Raw genomic sequence first — 26,418 nt, forward strand, 5'->3', positions numbered from 1 at the left:
TCCCCTTCCTGCCCGGGCAGCGCTCAGGGAGAAAGCCCCAGGGAATGGGGAGATGGCTGGGCCACCTGTGCACATTGACAGCCCCCGCCCCAGATGGCAAAGGCCGTGAAGCTAACACTTCTGCCTCCCTCTTCTCTCAACGCTCCCCCAACTCGGGCTGCCCTTTTGGTGGCCGACTTGACTGATTTCACGGGGAGCGGGGCGCACGAAGCCCCTCTGCCTCCCCCCTACGCTGAGTGAGCGATGAGGGGAACGAGGGGAGCTGGCCGGCTGCGGGCCGGTGGGGGGCAGTTCTCACTTCCCCTCCCCAACCGCCTGGGGAGCAGGTGCCGGGGGCCGAGCCCCGCCGGCGAGGCGGGCCTTGTGGACACGCCCTCGCGGCGAGTCCTCGCTGCCCGCGAGGAGGAAGCGCCAGAGCCGCGGCTGGTGCTGCGCGGAGCCGGGCGCCGCTCCCGTCCTGCGCCAGGGCCGCCGCCGAGCCCGCTCCGGCCCCGGGCCCCGCGCGCAGCGAGCCGGGCACGGAGGACCGCGGCCGGCGGCATGGCAGCCTCAGGTGCGTAGGCCGGACCCCGGTCCCCCCCCCCCCCGCCTCCCTTCCGCGCACCCTCTCGCCGCCGCCGCCCGCCGCCCGCTGTCCCCTCTCGCTGTCCCCGGCTGCTCCCTCGGCTCGGCGCGGGATCTGTGTTCTTTCTCTTCTTTCCTCTCTTGTCGCAGACTGCCCTCCCCAACTTTCTCACGTTCCGCTTCCCAGGCTGTTGCGCGATTCCCGGCCTTCCCCTGTCCCTCATCTTCTGAGTCTCCTTTTCTCCCCCCAGCACTGGCCCTTGAGCTTCTGAGGGTCGATCTCTCTGTGGAACTAACTCTGTGAGCCGAGAGTCAAGTTTAAAGAATGTAGAGAGCCCACTGGTCTCTCCGCCTGCGAAATGCTTCTCTTCGGATCCCATCGGGCCAATAGGGGGCGCTCAGACAGTCCGAGTTTGGAGATGGGCTTTGGGCCGCCTTCCTTAACCCGCTTCCTCTTCCCTCCTGGGGTTTTTTTTTGTGTGTGTGTCTAGAATTTCAGTAGGACTCTAGGAACACCACTCCTTTAGCTTTACTTTTCTTATGTCTTTGTCAGAACTTTGGGGACTGGGGAGAGGTGAGGGTAACTGGGTAATCTACCCATCAAAAGGTGCCAGGAGTCTCTTCTAATTAGCCCTGGGCTCCCTTCTGGTCCGTGGCGTGTACACTTGGCAAGCCTCTCACTCACTGAGATCCAGAACAAGCGCAGTAATGATGAGAACAGAGACAACCAATGAGCACTAACTATGCAATGTAGTGGCTATTGTGCGCCTAAATATGTCCTCACTGGTGACCCGGACACCCTAATCTCTGCTCTCAAGGAGTTTATAGTCTGTGAAGGCAAGCCATAAGTAAAACAGGGAATTATTAAATGAGAAGATTAGAGTTACCATGTTTGCAAGTGCGTTTACTAGTATTTTTCCATCCCATCTTATGATGTTTTAGTAGAGATAACATGTGAAAACAGGATGTAAAATCTTCTTGAAGAATACTATCTAGTTGGCTGGGAGGACATGCTGTTTTTGGAGAAATTGTGGGCAGATGCTAGAATGAAAAACCAGCTCTCCCCATGTCCCCTGAGATACAGTCTTCTAATTGTGACTTGAAAGAAAAGGCCAATCAACGGTGACAGTTCCCTTAGATTTGGTAATGCAGACTTTGTATTTAAGGGAATTGGGAAGGTAGCTAAACTTAGCCTCCTGGCTCTCCAGCTGGGCACTAGATAGAGGTTAGAAGAACTTGTGCTATGAATAAGGTAATAGTAGGTTCATAGTCCATACATTCCATTTGAAAGCCCATGCAGAGTTAACTAGAGGGAATCAATTTATTCAACGTATATTTATTGCAGGCACAGTTCTAGGTGTCAGGTGTATATTTAATAAAACAGACATAAGCCGTGACTCCTTGAAGCTTATGGAACAGCGAGGGAAGGCAGGCAAAACACTGAGTAAGGAAAGTGCGATGTGCCTGCGTGCTTAGTCGTGTCCGACTCTTTGTGACCCCAGGGACCATAGCCCTCCAGGCTCCTCTGTCCGTGGGATTTTCCAGGCAAGAATACTGGAGTGGGTTGCCATTTCCTCCTCCAGGGGATCCTCCCAACCCAGGGATCCCACCTGTACCTCCGGGGTCTCCTGCGCTGGCAGGCAGCTTCTTTACCACTGAACCCCCTGGGAAGCCCAAGGAAAGTACATTATGTGATAAGTGTGGCGGAAAAACAGTAGAGGGGTAAAGGGGGGTGGAGATACGTTTTTAAAGGAGGCTGCCAGGTTAGGTCTCATGGAGAAAGGGGCATCTGAGCAAAGACCTGAAGGAGCACAGGAGAGGAGGCATGTGGGGGAAGAGGGCTGTAGGCAGGGGAACAATAAATGGGTGGATATGATATATTTCTGGAACAGGGAGCAGGCCAGAGTGGCCACAGTAGGTGGGTGATTGGGGAGAAGTAGGAGATAAGATCAGTGATGCCCCCACCTCCGTCTATTGCTGGAAACAGGTCCTGGGCTGCTTAGTCCAGGAAACAGCATACTTTGGGTGGAGAAAACCACCCCCGACCACTGTCCAGTAGGCGTGGCCAAAGGGGCTAGAATTGTGTGCTTCTATTCATACTGGGACTCAAACCCAGTGGCCAAACCTGGACCCATTTATGGGCTCTGTAGTGTCTGTAATCTCTGTATGTCTGTAATGGTTAAAGCTGTCAAATCTGCTTGCCATAAGCATCCTCTGTGGTGAGTCACCACTCCAGTTTCTGCAAGTGGAAGACTTTCTGAGGTCTGGAAGTACCAGGTCCCATGTGGATGGCACACTGGTGAGAGTGGTGAGACTGTCTCTTTGCCAGAATGCTGTAGTCTCTGGAGCCATCCAGGCCACTCTTTTACATGTCTTCCTCATTTTCTCCTCTTCCTTTGCCTCTTCGCAGGGTTAAAGAATCGTGGGTTCGATCCCTGGGTTGGGAGGATACTCTGGAGTAGGAAATGGCAACCCACTCCAGGATTCTTGCCTGAAAAAAATCCATGGACAGAGGAGCCTGGTGGGCTACACTCCATGGGACTGCAAGGAATCAGACACAATTGTACAAACGTCATCACAGTCAATTTTAGAACATTTTCATCACCTCAAAAAGAAATTCCATACGCTTTGGCCATCACTCCATTGTTCCCTCTTCCTCTCTAGCCCTAAGTTCTACTATCTGTGTAGATTAGATTTCCCTACTCTGGACTTTCATATAAATGGGATCATATATTATGTGGCCTTTTGTGACTAACTTCTTTCACGTTGTATAACGTTTTCAAGGTTCATCCAAGTTGTAGCATGCATCAGTACTTTGTTTCTTCTTATGATCCAATCATGCGGTCTTCAATTCCCTTCCACTGAAGGGTGAGCATTAGTTTCTTTTTTTTTTTGAAAATGCATATTTGCTTATTGAAATTGAGGAGAATCTTGACTCTCTATCTGAAAAAAACTTGGAAAATGAGGTGAAATGAAATGGAGTCAGCCTACCCTGGCATATTCTGTAGGCTCCTGATGATGTCTGTTGTATTTACTCTTGAGAGAGAGGAGGCAGAAGCCATAAGTGATTTTCCCAAGTGGCCAAGCCTGGTTGAGTGAAAACTAGAATCCGTTCCTCTGTGTATCAGCCTCCAGGTATTTGAAGAAAGCTCTCATACCTTTTTCTACCCCCAGTAGGCTTCTCTTACCTCTAGATCCTTCTTCCATTCCTGGACTTATAGGACAAACGAGCTTGAAGGGACCTAAGCTTTTTTTGTCACATTACCCTCTGTCTGATCCTTGAAGGCCCTCAGTACTCCTGCGAAGTCTCTAAACTTGACACTTTCAGAGTCTGGAAGCTCCTCGTGTTGTTTCCAGATCTCTCCCTATTCCAGTCTCCTTCCTGTGTCACACCCCACTTCAATATGGTGCCCAGAGTCAGACTTGGACTCCAGGTTGGATGAATGGAGTGGTCTGGGCTGGGTAGTTTGCGAAGCTGCCAAGCTCTTCTCGGGTCTTTTCTGGGGTGGATTCTGGGTCTTTCAAACTGTCACTCCCTGTCGCCACCAGCCAGCCCTGCCTCTGCTGTTATCCACTCCTTTCTCCTTTGATAGCCAGTCCTGGTCTCTAAGCTCCTCAAGGATAAAGACCTTTCCTTATTTCTGTCTGGAATTTTTGGACTCCTTATTGGCTCATGTATTTCATTTTTCTAAATAAGCAAACAAACAAAAATGGAGGAAGGATTTGGCACGTGTGAAGAAGTGACTTATGATTAAAGGAAGGGACTCATTGAAGAAAAGGGTGTCCCTACGTATGAGAGAGAGTCCCCGACAAAACGTTTAGTCCCAGCAGGTTGTGGAAGGACTTTGACTTCCACTTTGGACTTTTCTAGAATTTCCTCAAGTTTCAGTTTCAGCAGCAGAGTAAAGTTCAGGAAGGTGATAGATCTCGTTGTCTTCATTTACATTGAGGCAAAATTGCTTAGACAGAGTATATTGGTCTGAAGTCACACCAGGAGTTGGTGACCAAGTAGGCTGTGATATTAACTAGCCTGAGGTACTAACCACTTCCTTCTCAAGTACTGGCATACCTCATTTTATTGCACGTGGCTTTATTGCACTTTGCAGATATTGAGTTTTATTTTTTACAAATTGAAGGTTTGTGGCAACCCTGCATCAACCAATAGTATTGGCGTTATTTTTTTTCCAACAGCATTTGCTCACTTCTTGTCTTTCTGTCACATTTTGGTAATTCTTACAATATTTCAAGCTTTTCCATTATTAATATATTTGTTATGATGATTTGTGATCAGTGACCTTTGATTTTACTATTGCAAAACATGGTTAAGGCTCAGATGGTAGCATTTTTTAGCAATAAAGCATTTTTAAATTAAGGTATGTACATTTTTTTTTTTTAGACTTAATGCTTTCACACAGTTAACAGAATACACATTATACTATAAGTTTTATATGCACTGGGAAACCCTCAAATTTGGGAGACTTGATTTTGCAGTATTCACCTTATTATGGTGGTCTAGAACCAAACCTTCCATGGGGTCGCGAAGAGTCGGACACGACTGAGTGACTTCACTTTCACTTTTCACTTTCATGCACTGGAGAAGGAAATGGCAACCCACTCCAGTGTTCTTGCCTGGAGAATCCCAGGGACTGGGGAGCCTGGTGGGCTGCCGTCTATGGGGTCGCACAGAAACGGACACGACTGAAGCGAGTTAGGAGCAGCAGCCAAAGAACCAAACCTGCAATAACTCTGAAGGATGCCTATACTTTCACTCAAAGGGGGTGAGTGAAATTTAGCACCAAACCTCGGGAATGAGACATTTTAAGTAGGTTTCTGTTTAGAAGAGTCTAACTCTGGGCAAGACTAATTTTCTTCAAGAAAATTAGAGATACCAAAGGAACATTTCATGCAAAGATGGGCTCGATAAAGGACAGAAATGGTCTGGACCTAACAGAAGCAGAAGATATTAAGAAGAGGTGGCAAGAATACACAGAAGAACTGTACAAAAAAGATCTTCACGACCCAGATAATCACGATGGTGTGATCACTCACATAGAGCCAGACATCCTGGAATGTGAAGTCAAGTGGGCCTTAGGAAGCATCACTACGAACAAAGCTGGTGGAGGTGATGGAATTCCAGTTGAGCTATTTCAAATCCTGAAAGATGATGCTGTGAAAGTGCTGTACTCAATATGCCAGCACATTTGGAAAACTCAGCAGTGGCCACAGGACTGGAAAAGGTCAGTTTTCATTCCAATCCCAAAGAAAGGCAATGCCAAAGAATGCTCAGACTACCACACAATTGCACTCATCTCACACACTAGAAAAGTGATGCTCAAAATTCTCCAAGCCAGGCTTCAGCAATACGTGAACCATGAACTTCCAGATGTTCAAGCTGGTTTTAGAAAAGGCAGAGGAGCCAGAGATCAAATTGCCAACATCTGCTGGATCATGAAAAAAGCAAGAGAGTTCCAGAAAAACATCTATTTCTGCTTTATTGACTATGCCAAAGCCTTTGACTGTGTGGATCACAAGAAACCGTGGAAAATTCTTCAAGAGATGGGAATACCAGACCACCTGACCTGCCTCTTAAGAAACCTATATGCAGGTCAGGAAGCAACAGTTAGAACTGGACATGGAACAACAGACTGGTTCCAAATAGGAAAAGGAGTCCGTCAAGGCTGTATTTTGTGACCCTGCTTATTTAACTTCTATGCAGAGTACATCATGAGAAACGCTGGGCTGGAAGAAACACAAGCTGGAATCAAGATTGCCAGAAGAGATATCAATAACCTCAGATATGCAGATGACACCACCCTTATGGCAGAAAGTGAAGAGGAACTAAAAAGCCTCTTGATGAAAGTGAAAGAGGAGAGTGAAAAAGTTGGCTTACAGCTCAGCATTCAGAAAATGAAGATCATGGCATCTGGTCCCATCACATCATGGGAAATAGATGGGGAAACAGTGGAAACAGTGTCAGACTTTATTTTTTGGGGCTCCAAAATCACTGCAGATGGTGATTGCAGCCATGAAATTAAAAGACGCTTACTCCTTGGAAGGAAAGTTATGACCAACCTAGATAGCACATTGAAAAGCAGAGACATTACTTTGCCAACAAAGGTCCATCTAGTCAAGGCTATGGTTTTTCCAGTGGTCATGTATGGATGTGAGAGTTGGACTGTGAAGAAGGCTGAGTGCCGAAGAATTGATGCTTTTGAACTGTGGTGTTGGAGAAGACTCTTGAGAGTCCCTTGGACTGCAAGGAGATCCAACCAGTCCATTCTAAAGGAGATCAGTCCTGGGATTTCTTTGGAAGGACTGATGCTAAAGCTGAAACTCCAGTACTTTGGCCACATCATGTGAAGAGTTGACTCATTGGAAAGACTGATGCTGAGAGGGATTAGGGACAGGAGAAGGGGACAACCAAGGATGAGATGGCTGGATGGCATCACCGACTTGATGGACATGAGTTTGGGTGAACTCTGAGAGTTGGTGATGGACAGGGAGGCCTGGCCATGCTGGGATTCATGGGGTTGCCAAGAGTCAGACATGACTGAGCAACTGAACTGAACTGAACTCCTTAAGTGCTTTTTATTTAAATTCTATTTTAAAACTTTTATTTTTGAAGTTTTAGATTTAAAGAAAAATTGGGATGATAGTACAGAGAATTCTCATATGTTGCACACCTGGTTTCCCCTATTATTAACATTTAAAGTTTTCTTGATGGCTAGAAGTCTTTAATAAGTAGGAGGTATTGTGATGTGCTGTTAACAGAGGAGCAGGAAGTGGTGAGGCAGGATCCAGGGTGAACCGAGTACTCCCTCCTCCATGGCCCCAGAACTTGTCTTAAAAATGTTGTTTTGCTTTTGAGTCACTGAATTGATGCTTCTGAACTGTGGTGCTGGAAAAGACTCTTGAGAGTCCCTTGGACAGCAAGGAAATCAAACCAGTCAACCCTAAAGGAAATCAACCCTGAATACTCTTTGGAAGGACTGATGCTGAAGCTGAAGCTCCAATGCTTTGGCCACCTGATGCAAAGAGCTGACTCATTGGAAAAGACCCAGATGCTGGCAAAGATTGAGGCCAGGAAAAGACGGGGACAACAGAGGATGAGATGGTTGGATGTCATCACCGACTCAATGGACATGAGTTTGAGCAAGCTCCAGGAGATAGTGAAGGCAGGGAAGCCTGGCATGCTGTAATCCACATGGTCACAAAGAGTCTGCAACTGAGCAGACTCCTTAGAAAAGTGGTATAAATCACTTATATCTACATAGTCAGGCAATGTACCATTGCTGCTTTCCTGCTAAGACAATCAATGATCTGAGACCCAAGTTTCCTTCTTAAGGGTATTTCCTTCGTACCCTTTAAGGGTGCTCTCAGAAATCACTTTCTTCCTTCTTCCTCACTCTTTAGCCATCACTTGTCAACCCTGTTGAAAACATTACCCATGGTTTCTCCATCACTAATGTATGGGACCACAGCCAGCCTCTTCTGAGACCTTACTCTCCTTTTAGTTATTTTGTATCAACTATTGACATGATATTTGCTAGTGTATTTGTCTCTGTGTGTATGTGGAGGCAGGGTATGTGATTACAGCTTCTTACTTTTATACTTTTAAATAAATCTTGAGCCCAGCATCACTAACTTTGCATCCTTAATATTGTAATGAAATGTAGTCTTGCATGCTGCCTACTGGATGGGCCATATTCATGCCCATTCATATGCAATTATCCTTTACATTTAGAAGAACATTTGCTTCTTAGTATAAAACAGCCACGTAGGGAGGAGGAGCATAAAGAAGACAGATATATTTGGGTGTTAACTCTGCTTTTTCTCAGTATGAGCTCCATAGTTATGTAGCTTTGCCAATTTTATTCTTTTTGTAGTGCAGAAGTTATTTTTCCATCGAGGTTCCAAAGAAATATTATATACAGAAGAAAAAAGATTCAATTGGCAAAGATTTCATTTTATGGACGGCTGCACCATTGATACATTTAAATTTTGTCCTTGATCTACTTAACTCTGGGACCAGAGTAAGGATTCCTAAAAGGGACTGTTTTATTCAAAACTGAGGAAACAGACCATGTTCAGAATTGAGTTCGCTACAGAGCTACAGATGTTCATGGTGTCTTCAGAATTGCTGACTTTTATTCTAGTCTCAAATTGCCTTCTTTTAAAATTTGCGCACCTTCCCTTCAAAAGGACTCACAGGCTGAGGCATTTGTTCCTACTGGAAGCCTATTGGTTTTTATATTAGTACTGAATGATGGGCTCCAAAAAGAAACATCACATTTTTGTTTTATTTACTGTTTTAAGAGATTTGGTACTATCATCCTGGGGGGATATCAGAACTGTGTTGGGTTTACATTTTATATGTCATTATTTTTATTTTGAATATGGGTATGGATGGGACCAGGAACGGGACTTCCTTCCATGATGTTTTCAGAACTGAGGAGCTTAGGTCTTGCCCCAGTCCTGCCTCTGACATTCAGATAAATGTGGCCCAAGGATGGCATTTAATTGTGCTAATCCACAACTTAGATGAATCCTGTTTTACAAAATTCCCAGCTTCCATCTCTGAGTGGAAGGAAGGCTCCCTATTGCCTTGTAGATTCATAGATACTTCTCTGCTCACCCCTTCCAAATCCCTTAGACTAGTTCATCAAATTAATGGGAGATGAGGACTCACAAGTGTTATGTTAAGAGCCAAGCTTCTTTGAACTTCCATAAGGGAAAACAAGAGTTATTGCTCATCAGATTCTTGACAGAATTCCTGATGGGAGGTGGCAGGTGAAGTTGGCAAGAGGACGGGATAGGAAACCAGGGGGCAACCTGAGATTTTCAGTCCAGACTCTGAATGAATTTGCTGAATGTAAATTTAAATATATTCCTTTATCTTCTCAGATGAAGTATATCTTTTATCTGTAAATAAGGAGTTTGGGATCACTTTGTGATCCCCCAAAGATTCAACACTTCTCTGAGGCTTTGGACTCTGTTTCTGGCATTTGTGCTTTATTACCAGAAGAAGAAAGCCTGTGTGACCAACCATGTATGGTGAGGGGCACCTTATAAAAGGCACTGTATAGGTCAATGTGTTAGTGCAACCGTGGTTACCTTTACATTAATGCATTGTTTATATTACTGTGAGGATAATGACACTGGCTACCAATCACTGAGGGTTTACTCCATGCCAACCACTATGCTCAGCAATTTACATAACATATGTAATTTAATTCTCACAAAACACTGATAAATATTGCCTTTATATTTCCATTTACAGATAAGTAAATGAGGTTTAGAAAATGTAAGCAACTTGCCCAGGGTTTCACGGCTACTACTTCAGAGAGCCAAGATACTAAGTCTGGCTGCCTGATTCCAGATCTGTGCTTGTAACCACTGTGTTCTGGGATCAAACTGAAAGTGAAAGTGTTAGGCGCTCAGTCGTATCTGACTCTTTGTGACCCCATGGACTGTAGCCCACCAGGCTCCTCTGTCTATGGAATTCTCCAGGCAAGAATACTGGAATGGATAGCCATTCCTTTCTCCAGGGGATCTTCCCAACCCAGGAATCAAACCTTTACCATCTGAGCCACCAGGGATCAAACTGCCTCAGTTCAAATTCTAACTCTGCCACTGGGGCTCTTGGGTAAATTACTCATTCTGCCATACCTCAATTTTCTCAGCTTTAGAACCTGGCTAGTAGTGGTACCTTGGAAGGTTGCTGTGATGATCTAATGAATTTTCTAGGCAACAAGCTTGGACAAGCTGGAATGTAGTAAGCTCTAAGTAAGTGCTTGCAGTTTCTTTCATCATTGTCATCCTATACTACATCAGCCATTGGCAGGAGAGGATACCAGCAGAAGCAATAGCAAGATCTGAAACAGCATGGGGTGTTTGGACAATGGCAGGGAGTCTGGAATGGTAGGAACACAGGCTGTGTGTGGGAAAGAAGTTGGGCAGGTATGCTAGGGGTGGAGCATGAGAGATTATGGGTGCCAGGCCCCTCGTCTGGATGGTGACTCTCGCAGGTCATGGGAAGCCCTAGTGGGAGCAGGCATGTTAACGTGCTTCTGTGTCTCCTTCTTGCTCAGGGATGCTGGGAGGATGCGATATCCTTATCGTTTACAGCCGAGATGCTGAGGAGTGGTGCCAGTACCTCCAGGACCTTTTCCTTTCCAGTCGGCAGGTCCGCAGCCAGAAGACACTGACTTACAGGCTGAACCCCAAGACGTCCTTCTCCGCCGAGGACCTGAGCTTCTTTCTCCACGTGCGCTGCATTGTGGTGCTGCTCTCTGCCGAGCTGGTGCAGTGCTTCTGCCAGCCGAGCTTGCTGCCCCTGCTGCAGAGAGCCTTTCATCCTCCACACCGCGTAGTGCGGCTGCTCTGCGGGGTACAGGACAGCGAGGAGTTCCTGGACTTCTTTCCAGACTGGGCCCACTGGCAGGAGCTCACCTGTGACGATGAGCCTGAGACTTACGTAGCAGCTGTGAAGAAGGCCATTTCTGAAGGTAAGGGTCTCTTCTGGAGTACAGATATGCACCCCCTGGATAAAGCGACCCATCCAGGCCTCAGGCATTTCAGGCGAGACATTGTGGTGTTAATGGTCATCATTCCTATTACAGACTGAATCTAGACCTCACTATGCAAAGAGCCCCAGTCGTATTTACTGGTTTAGAGCAGCCTATATCTGGGATGGGATTGTCCCATCCCAGAATAGGGTAGGTTAGGTCTCCTGGATAGGGTAGGATAGGGTAGGTCTCTTGGACCACAGGAAAGAAAGATGGCACTTTTCCTTGGGTTCTGTGCTATGACAAGCCCTCTTTTTAGAATTGTCTACACCTCAGAAGACATTGGACAGAGACTCCAGCCTAGAGGGCAATGGGGGTGGGAGTTTGTGACTTAGTTTGGTGGGGATATGAAGACTATGACTTCCAACCTTCCTGTTGCAAGCCACTTCCATTTTTTATCATCAGGTGACCTTAAGATTTTGGTTGAAAAGGTGACACTTTTGGGTAACATGATTATAGAGAAACACCTCCCTTCTCTACTTTCCACCAGTCTAGTTTCTGTCCTTTGCCTGTTTCTCCTTTTAAAATGGGAGAATTCCGAGCCTCTCTGCCGGGACTAATGACTTCAGTGGCCCCAGGAAGGGTGACAAATGCTCCGATTAGCAGTACCGGAAGATGTGCTCTGGGATGGATGCATGTCACAGCTTTTCTTCCTCTTTTGATTTCTGTTTTTGCTTCACTGTGGGCTATGAGCAAGCTATGTGTTTATCTACTATTCTCTTGCCATTTGAGCTCTTATACACCTGATGCCAGCAAAGAAACCTGGAAAATAATGGAGCGATGTAACTATGCTCAATTATCCCTGGTGTGCCTTGGGCATCAAAATTTTACTCATCCACCCCATGTCGTTTGATTTATGAATCAAGAATTCACAAATTCTTAGTGACCTTAAAAAGCTAGTAGAGTTCCTAGATGCTTTTGTCCCAGGAATGGCCTGCTCCAAACCAATAAATATGACCAGGTGACCTAACACAGTAGGATCCCAGGCCATTCTGTAATATAAATGACAAATGTGAGTGTGGAAGATGTCTCACTTGAAACTCCTGGGACCAGGAGTTTTCCAGAGTTTGCTTATCTTTACCTCAGAAGGACACAAGGATAGGAAAAAATGCATAATTCATACTTGCACGAGTGTACTTCATTGGTTTGAGGGGTCTGCTGAAACTTACAGAGGAGTGAGATGCAACTGGTTGTTGCAGAGGATGAGCTTCTGTCACTGCTTAGCGTGAGCTTATGATCTGGGGGGCAGGCTGCTGTGACCCACCTGTCCATCATTCTGCACACCATGGCTGTGATGTCACTGTACTGGCCTCATGGCGTGTGCACTAACAGACTGTTCTTTCAAATACTATTGTTTTTGAAAATAGATGGTAAAAGGGATTCTCTGACTACTGCTTGGCTGTGTCTGATGTTCAGATGCCTAGATAAATTGATCGCTTATAATATTTTACTTTTCACTAATGACTCTCACTCAGTGTACTATGAGCCCTTAGCTTCAAGTGTTTCAGGAGGAATGACATGTTTCACAGTGGTACTTCTGTTCTGAAAGCAAATAACCTCTCATCAGAAAGAGGTATTTTAAATGCGAGATTAAAACCAGCTGCTTAGTGGAAAATCTGGGTGGTTCAGAATCAATGGAAATGTAGGGACAAATGGAATCATAGAAAACGGTATGAAGGAGGATGGCTTGTGCCTCCAATGTCACTTTCTTATCTGATATTAGATTTGTGAATGTAGGGATTTGAGGTCTCTGTGTGGGGAGGCTAGAATGGCTTAGGTTTGCTTTGGGAATGTCCATAGCCATCACCCTCAGTTGGCCCAGTGATGGAGGGGGGGGTGCTATATCTCTGATTTTTGTGCTGAATAAGCTTCCTTAACAAATGGAAGACTTAAAGTCTAACGTTGTAGCAAAAATGAGTGACGACACTCTATTGCCTGGCTCTGATGCTAACTGGATGCCCAATATTGGGCAATTTATGTAGCCTCTTTGGGTTTCAGTTTCCTTTTTTGTGGGACTTCCCTGGTGGCTGAGACAGTAAAGAATCTCTGCAATGCAGGAGGCCTGAGTTTGATCCCTGGGTTAGGAAGATCCTCTGGAGAAGGGAATTAGCTATCCACTCCAGTATTCTTGCCTGGAGAATTTCATGGACAGAGGAGCCTGGCAGGCTATAGTCCATGGGGTCACAAAGAGTCAGACACGACCGAGCGTCTAACACTAACACTTCCTTCTCTTTAAGAGGCGGGCTTACACTTGATCTAAGACACTTTCCAGGGCTGAAAGCTATGAGTTCCTTAGGCCAGAGAGTCTCAAATACTTCTGAAGCAACACCGTCTTGTCCTATTTCATACCTGCTTTGATTCCCCAGAAGCTTAGAGCTAAAACAGTGTTTAAGGATCATATTATCCCTATACTATGTTTCTGGTATGAGTATGTCCTTAGTTATAATCTCTATAACTTGTGATAATTTATTTTAATATCCCTCTTGTACACATGAGGTTATCCTAAGGTACTTCAAAATAAAAGTCAAAAATAAAATTTTCATTCACCCCACTAGTACAAGCTGCCCCAGTCCTATGAGAAATAAATACATGAAACCTGTTTCTTTGACTTTCTCTGTTAAAACAATTCCAGTGGGAAACATAATGGAAAATTGATAATGGGGATGCACTAATGGTAATTGTGGGGTTACTGATTGTAGAGCTATTGAAAGCCACAGGGAAACACATTTCAGGCATCTTTCTAACAACTGAAGTGTGCAAAGATGGGATGGGTGGCTTTTGGAGGTGGTGAGTTCCACAGCACCAGGAGTGTCCAAGCAGAGACTGCATGTATGGTGTAAAAGGAATTCATCTTTGGAACCATGGTTAGACCATGTGACCTTCACAATGTTTTGATCATAAAATTCTCTTACCTCAAGTTTCTGGATTTTTTTTTTTTTTTTTGGTAGGGAAACATGTCTATACTGAATCCAGTCTTCCTCCTTCACCAGATCTCCCTGGGGTTTCTAATTCCCAACTTAAGAAATATTGGTCATATTCCTACTGTAACCCTAGCAGAAAATAGCAGGGAAAAAGATTTCAGTTCATAGTCTATATAACCTTGGGAAACAGTAAAGCTCCAAGAATATTTATATACATTTTTTAAAAAGAATTTTAAGGTCTTTTGTGAGAAAAGGTGATGAAATAAAATTTTTATTTTAAGGCAGGGCAAGAAAAAATTAACCATCAAAATCTCTCTGTGTGTTTGGACCTCTCCTCCCCTCCCCCATGTGCAGTACGCATCCACATTGCACATTGACCCACGTTAGCCTGAGCTTCTCAGGAATGGGAGTGCCTGCTCAACCGTAAAGATCAATTTTTTCTCTCTTCTGACACTAACAATGTAACTTAAAATAATAGTGTTGTTTCCCAGCTTTGTACAGGGTCATGATGACTAGTTGCTCGCTTTGTCTGTGCCTACCTGGACCATGTATCCTTGATGAACTTTATGTAAAACATCAGTATGTCATTTTGATGTACAGTCCTTTGTCTCAAAAATGTTTGTGACTGTGCCTTTGACTTCTAGCAGGTAGGAGAGTTCTTAGAGCTTTCTGAGAATCTACTTGCTAGGTTATAATCCTCAGTATAGCTCAAATAAAATTCTTTTTGTCTTAACTTGATAATTAGTTGAATTTTTGTCAACAAATGTTACTATTTAGTAAGATATTCATTGAGACCATTTAAAATTTAGGCTAAATTTTAGACCACTTAAAATTTAAAATAAGGCTTAAAGATCAAAAGCTTTAGAGAATAGAGCTGGTAATAGAGGTAATAATTCCAGAAACTTGGATCGATTGTGGTGGTTGTAGTTCGTGTCTAATTCTTTTGCCACCCCATTTACTGTAACCCACTAGATTCTGTCCATGGGATTTCCCAGGCAAGAACACTGGAATGGGTTTCCATGCCCTCCTCCAGGGGATCTTCCCAGCCCAGGGAATGAACCCGCATCTTCTGCATTAGCAGGCCGGTTCTTTACCACTGAGCTGCCAGGGAAGCCCTGAGTGAGGTTACAAGTAGTTAATTATACTTTCTCTTGCTGCTGTGTTATCTAAATAAGTACTTCTCAAACTTTAATGAGGGTGGGAGGACCTGGGATTCTTGTCAATATACAGATTCTTGAGTCTGGATGGGACCCAAGATTCTGCATTTCTTACAAGCAACCAGATGATGCTGATGCTGCTGGTTAGGGGTCTGCTGAAAACTGAGCTAAGGTCTAAGTCACCCTTCCTCTGTCAAGTCAGTTGTCTTGTACTTCTGTTATGCCTGGATCATTTTCTCAGCTCTCTACTTTTCTGGAAATGAAGGCACTGTCTCATAAGGTTGACTCCTGGAGCAGTGTTTATGTATAAAATAAGCCCAGTGTTTGGTGCTTAGGCCCGTAGACTTCAGATAGAGCTCTTGAGTTCTCTTCCTGGTCCTTGACTCACAGATTCAATATGTTAGCTCTGACAGCTTTCAACCTCTCAGTTTTCCAGATGTAAATGGTCCTGACATCGGAGTGGGGGTATACCTCCATCACAGTCCTTAACTGCTTCTTCATTTAACAGGCGTGTTGATCATAATTACTGTGCCACTAAAAATGTTTGGGAGGTTTTATTCCCTACCCCCTCTCTCCAAATTTGTCAGTCACCTTAAAACTGAGCAGATGTTTAAATTATAGAGTCTTCAGCGTGTTGTAACAGCCAGTTTATTTCCCAAGGCCTTCATCTGTAAAATGATGGGGTTGGACCAGGTGATTTGGAAGGTTTCTTCCAGTACCCCAGCACTGTAAGATATCATCGTAAGTTTTCTAAATAGATGGCAAATTACCCAGAACCTTTTAACCAGTTCAGTCCAGTTCCAAAATGTTTGCAGGGTTATATACCCAGGGCATAAACGACTGTACTATTGTTCTGAATTGTTTGGATTTGTTAGGTGATTATTTTAAAATAAGGAAGTGAGAAAAACCCAGGTACAGTGCAGAAATTATTTCCTCTTTTTATAGGCGCTCTTTTTTTTTTTTCAGGCGCTCTATTCTTTACTGCAAATCTCATTGGAATGTAAAAATAGATTCTGTTAGTCTGTGTGGGAGAGGTCTTGATGGGTAACACTGAGTTTTATTTCAAAAGTTCTCATAATTTAGTGTGTCCATATTTGTGTGTGTGTGTGTTGTGGGGGAAGGGAAGCGCCGAACCAATTCTTCCAGTATTATTCAGTATTACATTGGAGATCTTGTCTGCTTTCTGGTATGTATTTTCTCTTTACCTCCCCTATCTTTTCTCATGCCCTTTGTGCTTCTCATGCCCAGAATCAAAATGAATTTTGCCTTTTTCACATAGGGAAAATTTAGAGGGATGTGTCCACATCTGGCCTTCCTTTTTTGATATTAGTATTCTAATCTGATTGTTAAACTGGAGTTTAAAAGGAAAACAATTGAGATACAAATACTTTTAGCTAATCAGATGGATTCCAAAGTCTTCTCCCAGATTTAAAAAGGAACATTTTCTTTTCTGAGATAAGATACAATTGACCCTGGAACAACATGTGGCTTAGGGGCACTGACTCCCCGGTCCCCACCCATGTAGGCAAAAATCTTTGAGTCATCCTTTGGTATTGGTGGGGGATTGTTGCCAGGACCCATGTAGGACGCCAAAATCCACGGATGCTCAAGTCCCACACAGGCCCTTGGTATCCGTGGTTCTGCATTTATGGATTGAACCAACAGGGAATCATGTAGTTGATCATTTTTATTGAAAATGAAATATGCGCATAACTTGTCAGTGCAGTTAAACCCATGTTGTTCAGAGGTCAACTGTAATGTATGTTTATCATAATGTTGAAAAAAAGAAAATGAAAAATACATCTGTAGGCTATTTCCAGTTAAAAAAATGATAATGTTGCAATAAATCTCCACACAGCTTTATGCCTAAATCTTTGTCAATCTCTGTGGATTTCCTCCTAGCCAGTCTCCATAGAGCTCCTAGAGATGGTGCTCACCTGCTCTGCGCATCTCCCCACTCTCCCATGTGACCTGAATTCATGGCCCCTTACTGTGGTTTTTTGTTGTTGCAATTTACCTACTTATTTTTCTTTCCCTTTATGCCTAAATCAGTGATTTATGCTTGCAGTTTCTCTTGCAAAGATACTCATATGGAGAACTGCCCTGAACCACCCCTCCTCCTCATGGAAAGAGCTAACACTAAGGTGATGCTGTGACAGTTGCTGTGTGTAATACGCTGGTCACTTCATGGGTGTTTATTCCCCGCCCCCCACAACCCTGAGTGGGTAGATGGTTTTACCACCAGTTCACAGATGAGAAAACTGAGGTTCAGCAAGGTTCAATAACTTGCGTGAGGACTTGGAGCAGCTCACATGGAAACACAGGGTCTTCAGACTCATACTCTGCTTTGTCTTGCTTACTTCTAAGCCTCTCCCCCGGACCCTCCTCTTCGTCATGGAGACAAGAAGCAGGAAAAAAGCCTGGGAAAGAGAAACGATTAAGGACAGTGAGGCTTCCCTGAGTTCTGTAGACCACAGGATCCCAAGTCAGACTTGATATTGGCATTGCCCCCAACTTTGTTTAACATGCTGGTATCCCTGCCTTACCCTAGACCGACTGAACAAGAATCTCAGAGGTTGGTTCAGACAAAATGAATTTCGAAAAGACTCTGCAGCGGGTTATGCTCTGCAGCCATGCTCTGGAGACTCTGCTCCATGCCTGCAGCCCTGTCCATTGGTTTTCTGGTTGGAGGAGCTGGCAGCAACTCAGGCCTTGTGGGCTGTCACAGGGCAGGTCACGGGGCAGTGTTCCCAGGGGCTTAGAGCCTGGCCAGGTCACAGCTCACTTCCACGTCACAGGCGGCAGCTTTTAGACAGGGGAAGAGAGACAGACCCTCCCAGCAAAGGGGAAGTGACTGCACCCTCCTTGCTCTCCTTGGTGTGGCAGCCTCACTGATGGTAAGTCCGTGCTGGCTTCTGGGGCTCCTGTGCTGCCTTGCAGAGACTGAGGGGAGAATCTAATCTGGGGCCTCTTGAAATAGTCAATTTTTGTTCTGCTGTCCTCCCACCTCGTGGCCTTGGGTTGTTCAGTTTGCTCTCTCTCTGCTGTGGTTTAGTCCACACTTAAGCTTCCTCCTTAAATGACCCTTGCAGAAATATGTTTCCTTCGCACAGTCTTCCCTTTTGAAATAATCTTTGATTTGGAGAGAAGATGCCCAGCTGGGATGGTAAAATCTGTCCCAGTGTCACGAAAAAGCTGCAACATGTCCAAAGGTCCTTTGGATTTCCCTTGCCAGGTGCCCTGACCACCCCATAGAATGAGATGCTTCCTCCTAGCTACACCTAAAAACAATCAGTGAGGACTAATGCCCAGGACAGATTTTTGTACCCATGGATCTGTACGAATTTCCCACAGAGCTGTGGGCCCAGGTGGCGTTGTGGGATTGGCCACCCTGTTGCTTCGAAAGCCACCCAGAGACCGCCTTCTGCTCCCAGTTAGACTTTCTGTGGTCCCTCAAGGAAAATATCTGCAAGTCACTTTGTCGACTGTGGTTGGTGAGGTGCAGTGAAAAGGGAGTGATGAATGCTGAAGTTTCCACTAGTGTGAGAATCTCAAGCTTGCACCTGTTTTTGCGTAAATTGTCTAATGCAGGCCAGAATGGAAATATCAGATGTAGGAATTTTTTCGGTTGGTTTCTTACCCTGTTCTTTCTGTAGTTTTTGCAACTCACTTCTCCTGCGATTATTGCTAAAGGAGAATACTAGAATGGAGGAGCGATCTGACATCTGTTTTACCCCTTCAGAGCCCTTTTGTAAACATTATCTCATTTGGTCCATGCTATTTTCTTGTAGTGTTAGTAGCTCAGTCGTGTCCAACTCATTTCGACCGCATGGACTGTAGCCTGCCAGGCTCCTCTGTCCATGGGATTCTCCAGACAAGAATACTGGAAGGGGTTGTTATTTCCTTCTCCATTCCCAACCCAGGGATTGAACCTGGGTCTCCTGCGTTGCATTTTCTTATAAGTCACACATTATTATCATCACCATTTTAAAGATGAGGAAAACAAGGCCTGGAAGGTTCACACAGCTATTGTTCCATTAGAACAGGATCAGGTTAAGCCCTCCTGCCTTGTAGTCCCAGGCCTAAGTATTTTCTTATCCAGACATTACAGGGAGCCTTCCATTCTCAAGGCCCTGTGCTAGGTGCTGAAATAGAGCAGGGAAGCCAGATATAGTCATTGCTTTAATAGTCTCTGTGTTCTAGACCAGCATTATTCAAAAAATGTATAACACAAGCTACATGTGAAATTTCAAGTTTTCTAGTTGTCATAGTAAAAAAAAAAAGTAAATACTAGAATAAAAAGAAACAAGTGAGTAAATTTCAATAATGTGGTTTACTTAGCCCAATATATCTAAAATTTCAACCTAGAACCAATGTAAAATTATTAATGAAATGTTTTCTATCTATTCTTTTCCTCATACTAAATCTTTGAAATCTGGTGTGTGTTTTACACATAGAGCACACATTTTAACTGTTCAATAGCCACATGTGGCCAGTAGCTATCATATCGGACAGTGTAGGTCAAAAATGATGCTTCTTAGAGAACCGGGGGCCATATCTGCTAATATTTTAATACATGAAATGTCATATATGTTTTTAGAAATGTTTGTCCTGGTTTTTTTATTAATTTATTAAATCAGTCATTCAGCAAGTATTGAATGAGTATCTGTCATGTGCTAGTCTGTAAGGAACATCTATTCATTGCTTTCTTTCCTTTCTCATCTCCTCTTTCTGGCTTTTCTTCCTCATTCCTCCCCTTTCTTTGTCTCTTTCTATATTTTGTCAGCTATTTGGCTATGTTCCCAGGCTCTGCAAATATACATTGGGTAAGACAAAATTAACTTTGATTAACAACAGCGTTTCTGTCCTTGGAATGACCAGTTTATCATATATGCTAGTGAGACTGGACTTCTGGCAACCTATGTGAAGGCAGAAACTAAACAGGGGGCTTCTATCTGTTTACCTACCTATTTACCTATTCATCTATCTAAATTTTGCAAGTATGTATAGAGCAGCATTTATATATATTTATGCCAGTGTATATGTATCTATGTATTTTATACTGGTTTATTACCTTTTTCGTTGCAAGGATACACAAGGAATTGTTGATAGTGGTTGCCTTTTGGTGGATGGAGGACATTTTGAACTTTTTAGTCTAGACATTTCTCCAGTGTTTTAATTTTTCTGCAATGCTAATTTTTACCCTTTGAGATTTTAAAAGAGAAAACTGATGGGGTCATGGGGATTGTATGAACCTAGAGGAACGAGTTGGACTAATACCCAACTACTCCAAGCAGGTAGAGTTTCAGGTTCAATTCCTTTGTGCAGACTCCTGGGCCTGTTTCTCAGCTTCGTTAGGTTGATCTTCTGGGTAAGGGGAAGTGACACTGGCTTGCTTATTGCTGTGATGACTGTCCCATCAGTCACTCCGTGTGGGCTCTGCTTGAAAAGAGGGAACAGCCACTTACCACTGAGTCATAGTTTTACTCTTCTCAAATGGAATTTAACTCTTGTGGAATTCAGATTGATGTCTCCTTAGGTTACTTCAGTCTTTGTGACAAGAAGTAAGAGAATGTGGGTGTATATTTCACAGACTTTGACACCAACTGGCTGTGCCACCTTGGGCAAGTCACCTGACCGCCCTGGACCTGTTTTTGTCCTCGTTAAAATGCCAGGAGGTGCACAGATTGACATCTCAGACCTTTAAAGTCATGAAATCCCATGTTTCCGATATCTTACATTTCACTGTAATCTTCATTGTTCTCAACCTAATATTTTTCAAAATCCCATCAAGGTATTATATATTATTTCAGCTAACAAGTTATCCTTTCCAACAGAATTTAAATCGAACTTTAAATGACCTGAAAATAGCTTCCTGTTTATGGACATTAGCCTAAATTCAGCCTTAGAAGAACACAGCAGTCTGCCATTATCTGTGTGGGGATGGAAAAATGCATGTATTTCCCACTTTGTATATATTGTTTATTGTGGATGTGTAGCTACATGGCTGTGGCTCACAGGAAGATAATGGGGGCAAGGGAAATGGGGGCAGATGGGCATGACAGAATGGCTCTGTTAACTTCCCTATTTTTGCAGGATGTTTTCTCAGTTTTTCAATTTAATTTCCATTGCCATTCACATGACTGAGAGTGTGTCTGAGATGGCTGAGGAAATAGGATGATTCATGCTGTAAATGACTCTTTTTATCTGCCCATTGGAGAAATTATTGAAACCATGGCAGCCTTGTCATATAGACTTCTGGGCAGAAAACTTGCTAATTTAGCCAGTTTGGTAAAATTTAGACGTGGACAGTGATCAGTTGATTCTCTAAGACACAGAAAAATGAACAAAATTAATAATCGATAAAGTTGCCTTTTCTGTAGGGGAAAAAGCCGTTTGGAGACTGTTTTACTTTCGCTGTATTTATGTTTTTAAAGAAAATACTTGTCTCCACTGACAGATGTTGTGTGCTCAGTAAATGGTAGCGGATGGATGAGTGGCCTTGTGGGTGCATCCACGGATTGTTGCCATTTTCGTTATTCTTGAGCCCATATTGAAGGCCCTAGTTGGAGAAAAAGATGTCCTTCCTGTGAGCTTCCTTCTTAAGGAGCCTGTGCTGCTGGTGCCGTGCGGATCATCAGCTGTTTCCATGGAGCAGATTGGTCTTGTGGTCACATAGGGTGTGTCTGAACAGAAACTCGTCAAACTGATTCATAGCAAGACAGCATCTACTGAATGCATCTTTTTTTTTGCTGTGTCCATACTTAAACGTATATCAGATATGACAGCCTATCCCAGAAAAGAACCAGGTATGCTATTATCGAGGCCAGCTAGTAAGTTGAATTGTTAACTCCATGGGGGTGTGCATGGGTCATTAGTAGCAGAAATTAAATTGAGTGAGTCCTTTTGAAGGAGAGCATCGAAGTGAAGAAATCTGAAGTGTTCAGCAGAAACCTCTAGAACTGGCTTAGTGGTTTTGGGAATTCCTTGATTTCTTTTTTCCCCTGGGTTTGTACCTTCTACATTTGTGTATCTTCCTTATCACTCTTTCAAGATTAGACCCATACTCACCTTTCATTTAAAAGAATGCTGGTTGAACGTGTGTATTTTGTCTGCCATGTTGCCAGTATCATAAACAGATTGCTGGCTTGCTCTCTAACATCTGATAACACAGGAAATAGAGGGGAAGCTGATGAAGAAATGAAAATGCTCTACTTTTAAACTGGACTAAAACAAGTTTCCTTTTATATATATCGGCTAATGTTTGAGGCTGTAGCTAAATTTAAAGCTTGCGGTGGAATTGACATTCATCAGAACTAGCAGATAGAATATCAGTGTTTTTTTCTGAGTGTATAAAATGCGGGGAAACATTTTTTGCTGCAGGATATGGCATTCAGCATCACAAGTGGAGTTGTAACCGGAAAAGAAAACTGGATTCTTTTGTTGGTGCTGAGCCAAAAGACACAACCTAGGCAATGGCAACCCACTCCAGTACTCTTGCCTGGAAAATCCCATGGATGGAGGAGCCTGGCAGGATACAGTTCATGGGGTCGATACGAGTCGGACATGACTGAGCGACTTCACTTTCACTTTCATGCATTGGAGAAGGAAATGGCAACCCACTCCAGGGTTCTTGCCTGGAGAATCCCAGGGACGGGGAAGCCTGGTGGGCTGCCGTCTATGGAGTCACACAGAGTTGGACACGACTGAAGCGATTTAGCAGCAGCAGCAGCCAAAGCGCAAGAGAACGATTTATTATTACTTGTAGCAAGTAAGGAGAACTCTGGGGAAAACTTTCCGGAAGCAGTGTCTCCCTGAACAGCAAAACTAGGGAAGCTTAGAATACATGCATATTCATGAAGGGGCTGGAGCAGAGGACAATTCAGCATAGAATTGGGGCAAAGGTGGAGTCCAGGCTTTAGTTGATTGAATTCAAGAGGGTCAGCTTCATCATTCCATCCTCCACCTGGGTTGGGGCCTTAGTTCCTGGAGAACTCAGAGATATATTATCATGCATAGCGCTTGAGGAGGAACTAGGACTCTGCTTTATCACGCACTATTGTTTGACTGCCTTCTCTTTGTTTCTCTAAGATCATAGATTACTGGAAATTACCTGCCGTTCCAGTGGTCCTGCTTTCATTGCTGGGGCCTGGAGTTCAATCTCCGGTTGGGAAACGAAGATCCCATACTCCACATGGCGCAGCCAAAAAAGAAAAAGGGAAACAAAAAGATCATGGATTACTGTTCAAGGGCAAGCATTGTGGCCAGGCTGAGATCACAAAATGACTTAGGCCGAAAGGGCTTCTCTAAAGTCAAGAAAGTCATTCCTGGTTTTCTTTCCAGGGACCCTCTGACCCATTTGCTTACAGAGTCAGCCTGTTACTTTTTCTAAAACAGAGCTCCCCTTTTCATTTTCTAAAACTGTCTGAATATCATCTCTTAAAGCCTTGGTTTGTTGCTAGAGAAGGTCTCCAGCTCTGATTATAAAGCATTTTTATAGGAGAAGTTTTCGGGCAAAATGTAATGTTGAAATAATCGTACAGTAGTTGGGCAGCCTAAATGTTTATTTTTATTTTGAATTCAAAGCCCTATAGACTATAGAAATCCTTTGATATTGTTTCACTCCAATCTCTTCCATGGTACAGGGTGTTCATTTGATTAAAACTTGCCCATGCTCTGGAACCAGTCTAGCTTTAGAGTCTCTACTGGCAAAAGAGGGACAGGGAGCCATGCAGTCAACAAGATGGAAAAATAGAATATTAACATGAGAAAAGGCAACTTTGGGATCATCTGGCTCAGTCTCTCTAGTTTGAAAGGAACAAAGTAGGACTCAGAGAGGTAGAAGAATTGCCCAGTGTTACACAGTTAATGGCAGAGATGAGCATGTTAATTTATGTTTCTAGTCAACAAACATTTATTGAGCTAATGGAGTGCCTGCCATAGTGGTGGCACTCTGCAAGGTACTGGGAAGACCTGATGGAAAAGTCATACTCAAGTCCTGCTCTTCAAGAGATTATGTGTCCTGGAGGTAGAGGGTGACTAAACAGCCAGTTGTTCTTTTAACTACTTAATGCCAAGAGGGTACAGCATTATGAAGCAGAAGTCAGGGAGCTCCCTATGAATAATAAAGGGGATCTGTGGTTTTCTAAGAGCCCTGTTGATAGTTCCTTACTCTCATCCATTAAGGAAAGAATGAGTTTCCTGAGCATCCATCTTGGAAAGAAGAAGAAAAGGCATGGCTGTAGATGTGGCAAATATTATACACCTGCTTATCTAATGGTAATGAATTGCCCAAGTTAACCATGGCTTTCAGGCAGGGCTTTCATGTTCTGCAAGTAGTGATTAGTTAGTTAGTTCAGTCGCTCAGTCGTGTCCGACTCTTTGCGACCCCATGAATCGCAGCACGCCAGGCCTCCCTGTCCATCACCAACTTCTGGAGTTCACTCAGACTTATATCCATCGAGTCAGTGATGCCATCCAGCCATCTCATCCTCGGTCGTCCCCTTCTCCTCCTGCCCCCAATCCCTCCCAGCATCAGAGTCTTTTCCAATGAGTCAACTCTTCACATGAGGTGGCCAAAGTACTGGAGCTTCAGCTTTAGCATCATTCCTTCCAAAGAAATCCCAGGGCTGATCTCCTTTAGAATGGACTGGTTGGATTAGGACTGTCTAAAATTTTACATAGTTTTACTTAATTTTAAAATGAGCATTTTTATCATTTCTTTAAGTTTATAGACAGCAGTGACGTTGAGAGGTATTTATTACTATGTTCCCACAGTTTGGAACTTTTACGTTCTTATTTACCTAAATGTGAGTTGGTTGGAAGGACAGGCTAAAGATAAGTTGAAAATGAATAAGAATCAATATAAAAACCTATTCAGCATTCAAGAAAATAATTAAGCAGTTGTACAAGAGCAGGATGAAGGAATATATATGTAAGAGTTGTGCATTAAGTCTGGTGGTTTTAGTTGAAGGCAAGCTGAGCATGTTCAACAGAGCACTGTTGCCTCCAACTGGGAGTGACCAGTTGGGAAGCTTTGCCACTGATGATGGAACCTTGAGTCAAAACAATCTTGACAGGCTGAACCTGGCTCCAATCCAAAATACAACATTTTACAAGGCTAGGTGTTTATTTACAATTAGATCTCAAACCTCGTCCCCCACCCCCAAACAAAACTAAACTATAGAATTAAAGCATGGTGGAGGAAAAATCCTGGCTTCCATGGTTTACATGAAGGAGAGGTGGGGATTTGAGGTAACCACATGCTCATTATGAATCAGCAAGGTGGCACACCTGCTCTAAGATGCAGTCTTGAGCTTCCCTTCTGAACAACAGCCAGACTGGAAGAAATGATGGCCCTTCTTGTATTACATCCAGACTGTAGCTACCCATCTGCAGTAGCTGTTGGCAGAAGGTGAGGGAGTGGAAAGTTAGGTTAGGGGGATGAGGAGACCTATAAGCCAAAGCTGTCTCTTTGGGGGGCCTACTTAGAAAGCTGAGTGTATTACTCTGGACTTTTTTGCTTGTAAAGAGAGAGCCCTGACCTGGGCCCAAGAGGAATTAGTTAAGCTGTGGGAAGCGTAGGAGTGTTAGTCCTCAGAGATAACGTGAAACTAAAGACTTGAACTCCAGAGTTACCTCTCCACCTCTCTTCCTGTGTCTCTTTGCAAACTAGAATCATTCTCTGATGAGGCATCTCCAAGAAGGAGAATTAAAGCTCCCAGGAGCTGCCACTCCTCAGTCCTCCCAATTCCAGCTCCAGAGAGGGATTGACACTTATTCTCTCAGGTCCACAATTTAAAAATTCCAGGGTAGGATCAAGCTAGTTGATTGGGTCAGGTGCCTAACTCTAGGCCAGGGAGATTGGAGGACTATGAATGGCCCATTTGATAGCCCAGGGAGTGGAATTTCTAAAAAACTTGGCAGCTTCCACTCAAACCACTTGGTGAGAGTGGAGGGATAGGGAATTTTCCCAGAAAGGATCTGATATTCTGTCCTTATCAATGGATGCAAAAGACAATTGCCACATAGCCTGGATGGAAGTGGAGTTTGGGGGAGAATGGATACATGTATATGTATGGCTGAGTCTTTTTGCTGTCTGCCTGACTATCACAACATTGTTAATTGGCTATTGTTGTTTAGTTGCTAAGTTGTGTCTGACTCTTTGTGACCCCATGGACTGTAACCCTCCAGGCTTCTCTGTCTATG

General features: G+C 43.9%; 1 protein-coding gene across 1 annotated transcript in view; it reads left to right on the forward strand.

Annotated features, from left to right (window-relative positions):
• The window catches only part of PIK3AP1 (phosphoinositide-3-kinase adaptor protein 1), a 123,172-nt gene continuing 97,197 nt past the window's right edge, over positions 444–26,418 (forward strand). Inside the window, exons 1-2 of the mRNA XM_018041577.1 lie at positions 444–553; positions 10,656–11,072. Coding sequence (XP_017897066.1) covers positions 541–553; positions 10,656–11,072 — 430 coding nt within the window. The 5' untranslated portion in view covers positions 444–540. The remainder of the gene's footprint in view (positions 554–10,655; positions 11,073–26,418) is intronic.

Source organism: Capra hircus, chromosome 26, assembly GCF_001704415.2.
Source record: "Capra hircus breed San Clemente chromosome 26, ASM170441v1, whole genome shotgun sequence".
Taxonomy (NCBI): Eukaryota; Metazoa; Chordata; class Mammalia; order Artiodactyla; family Bovidae; genus Capra; species Capra hircus.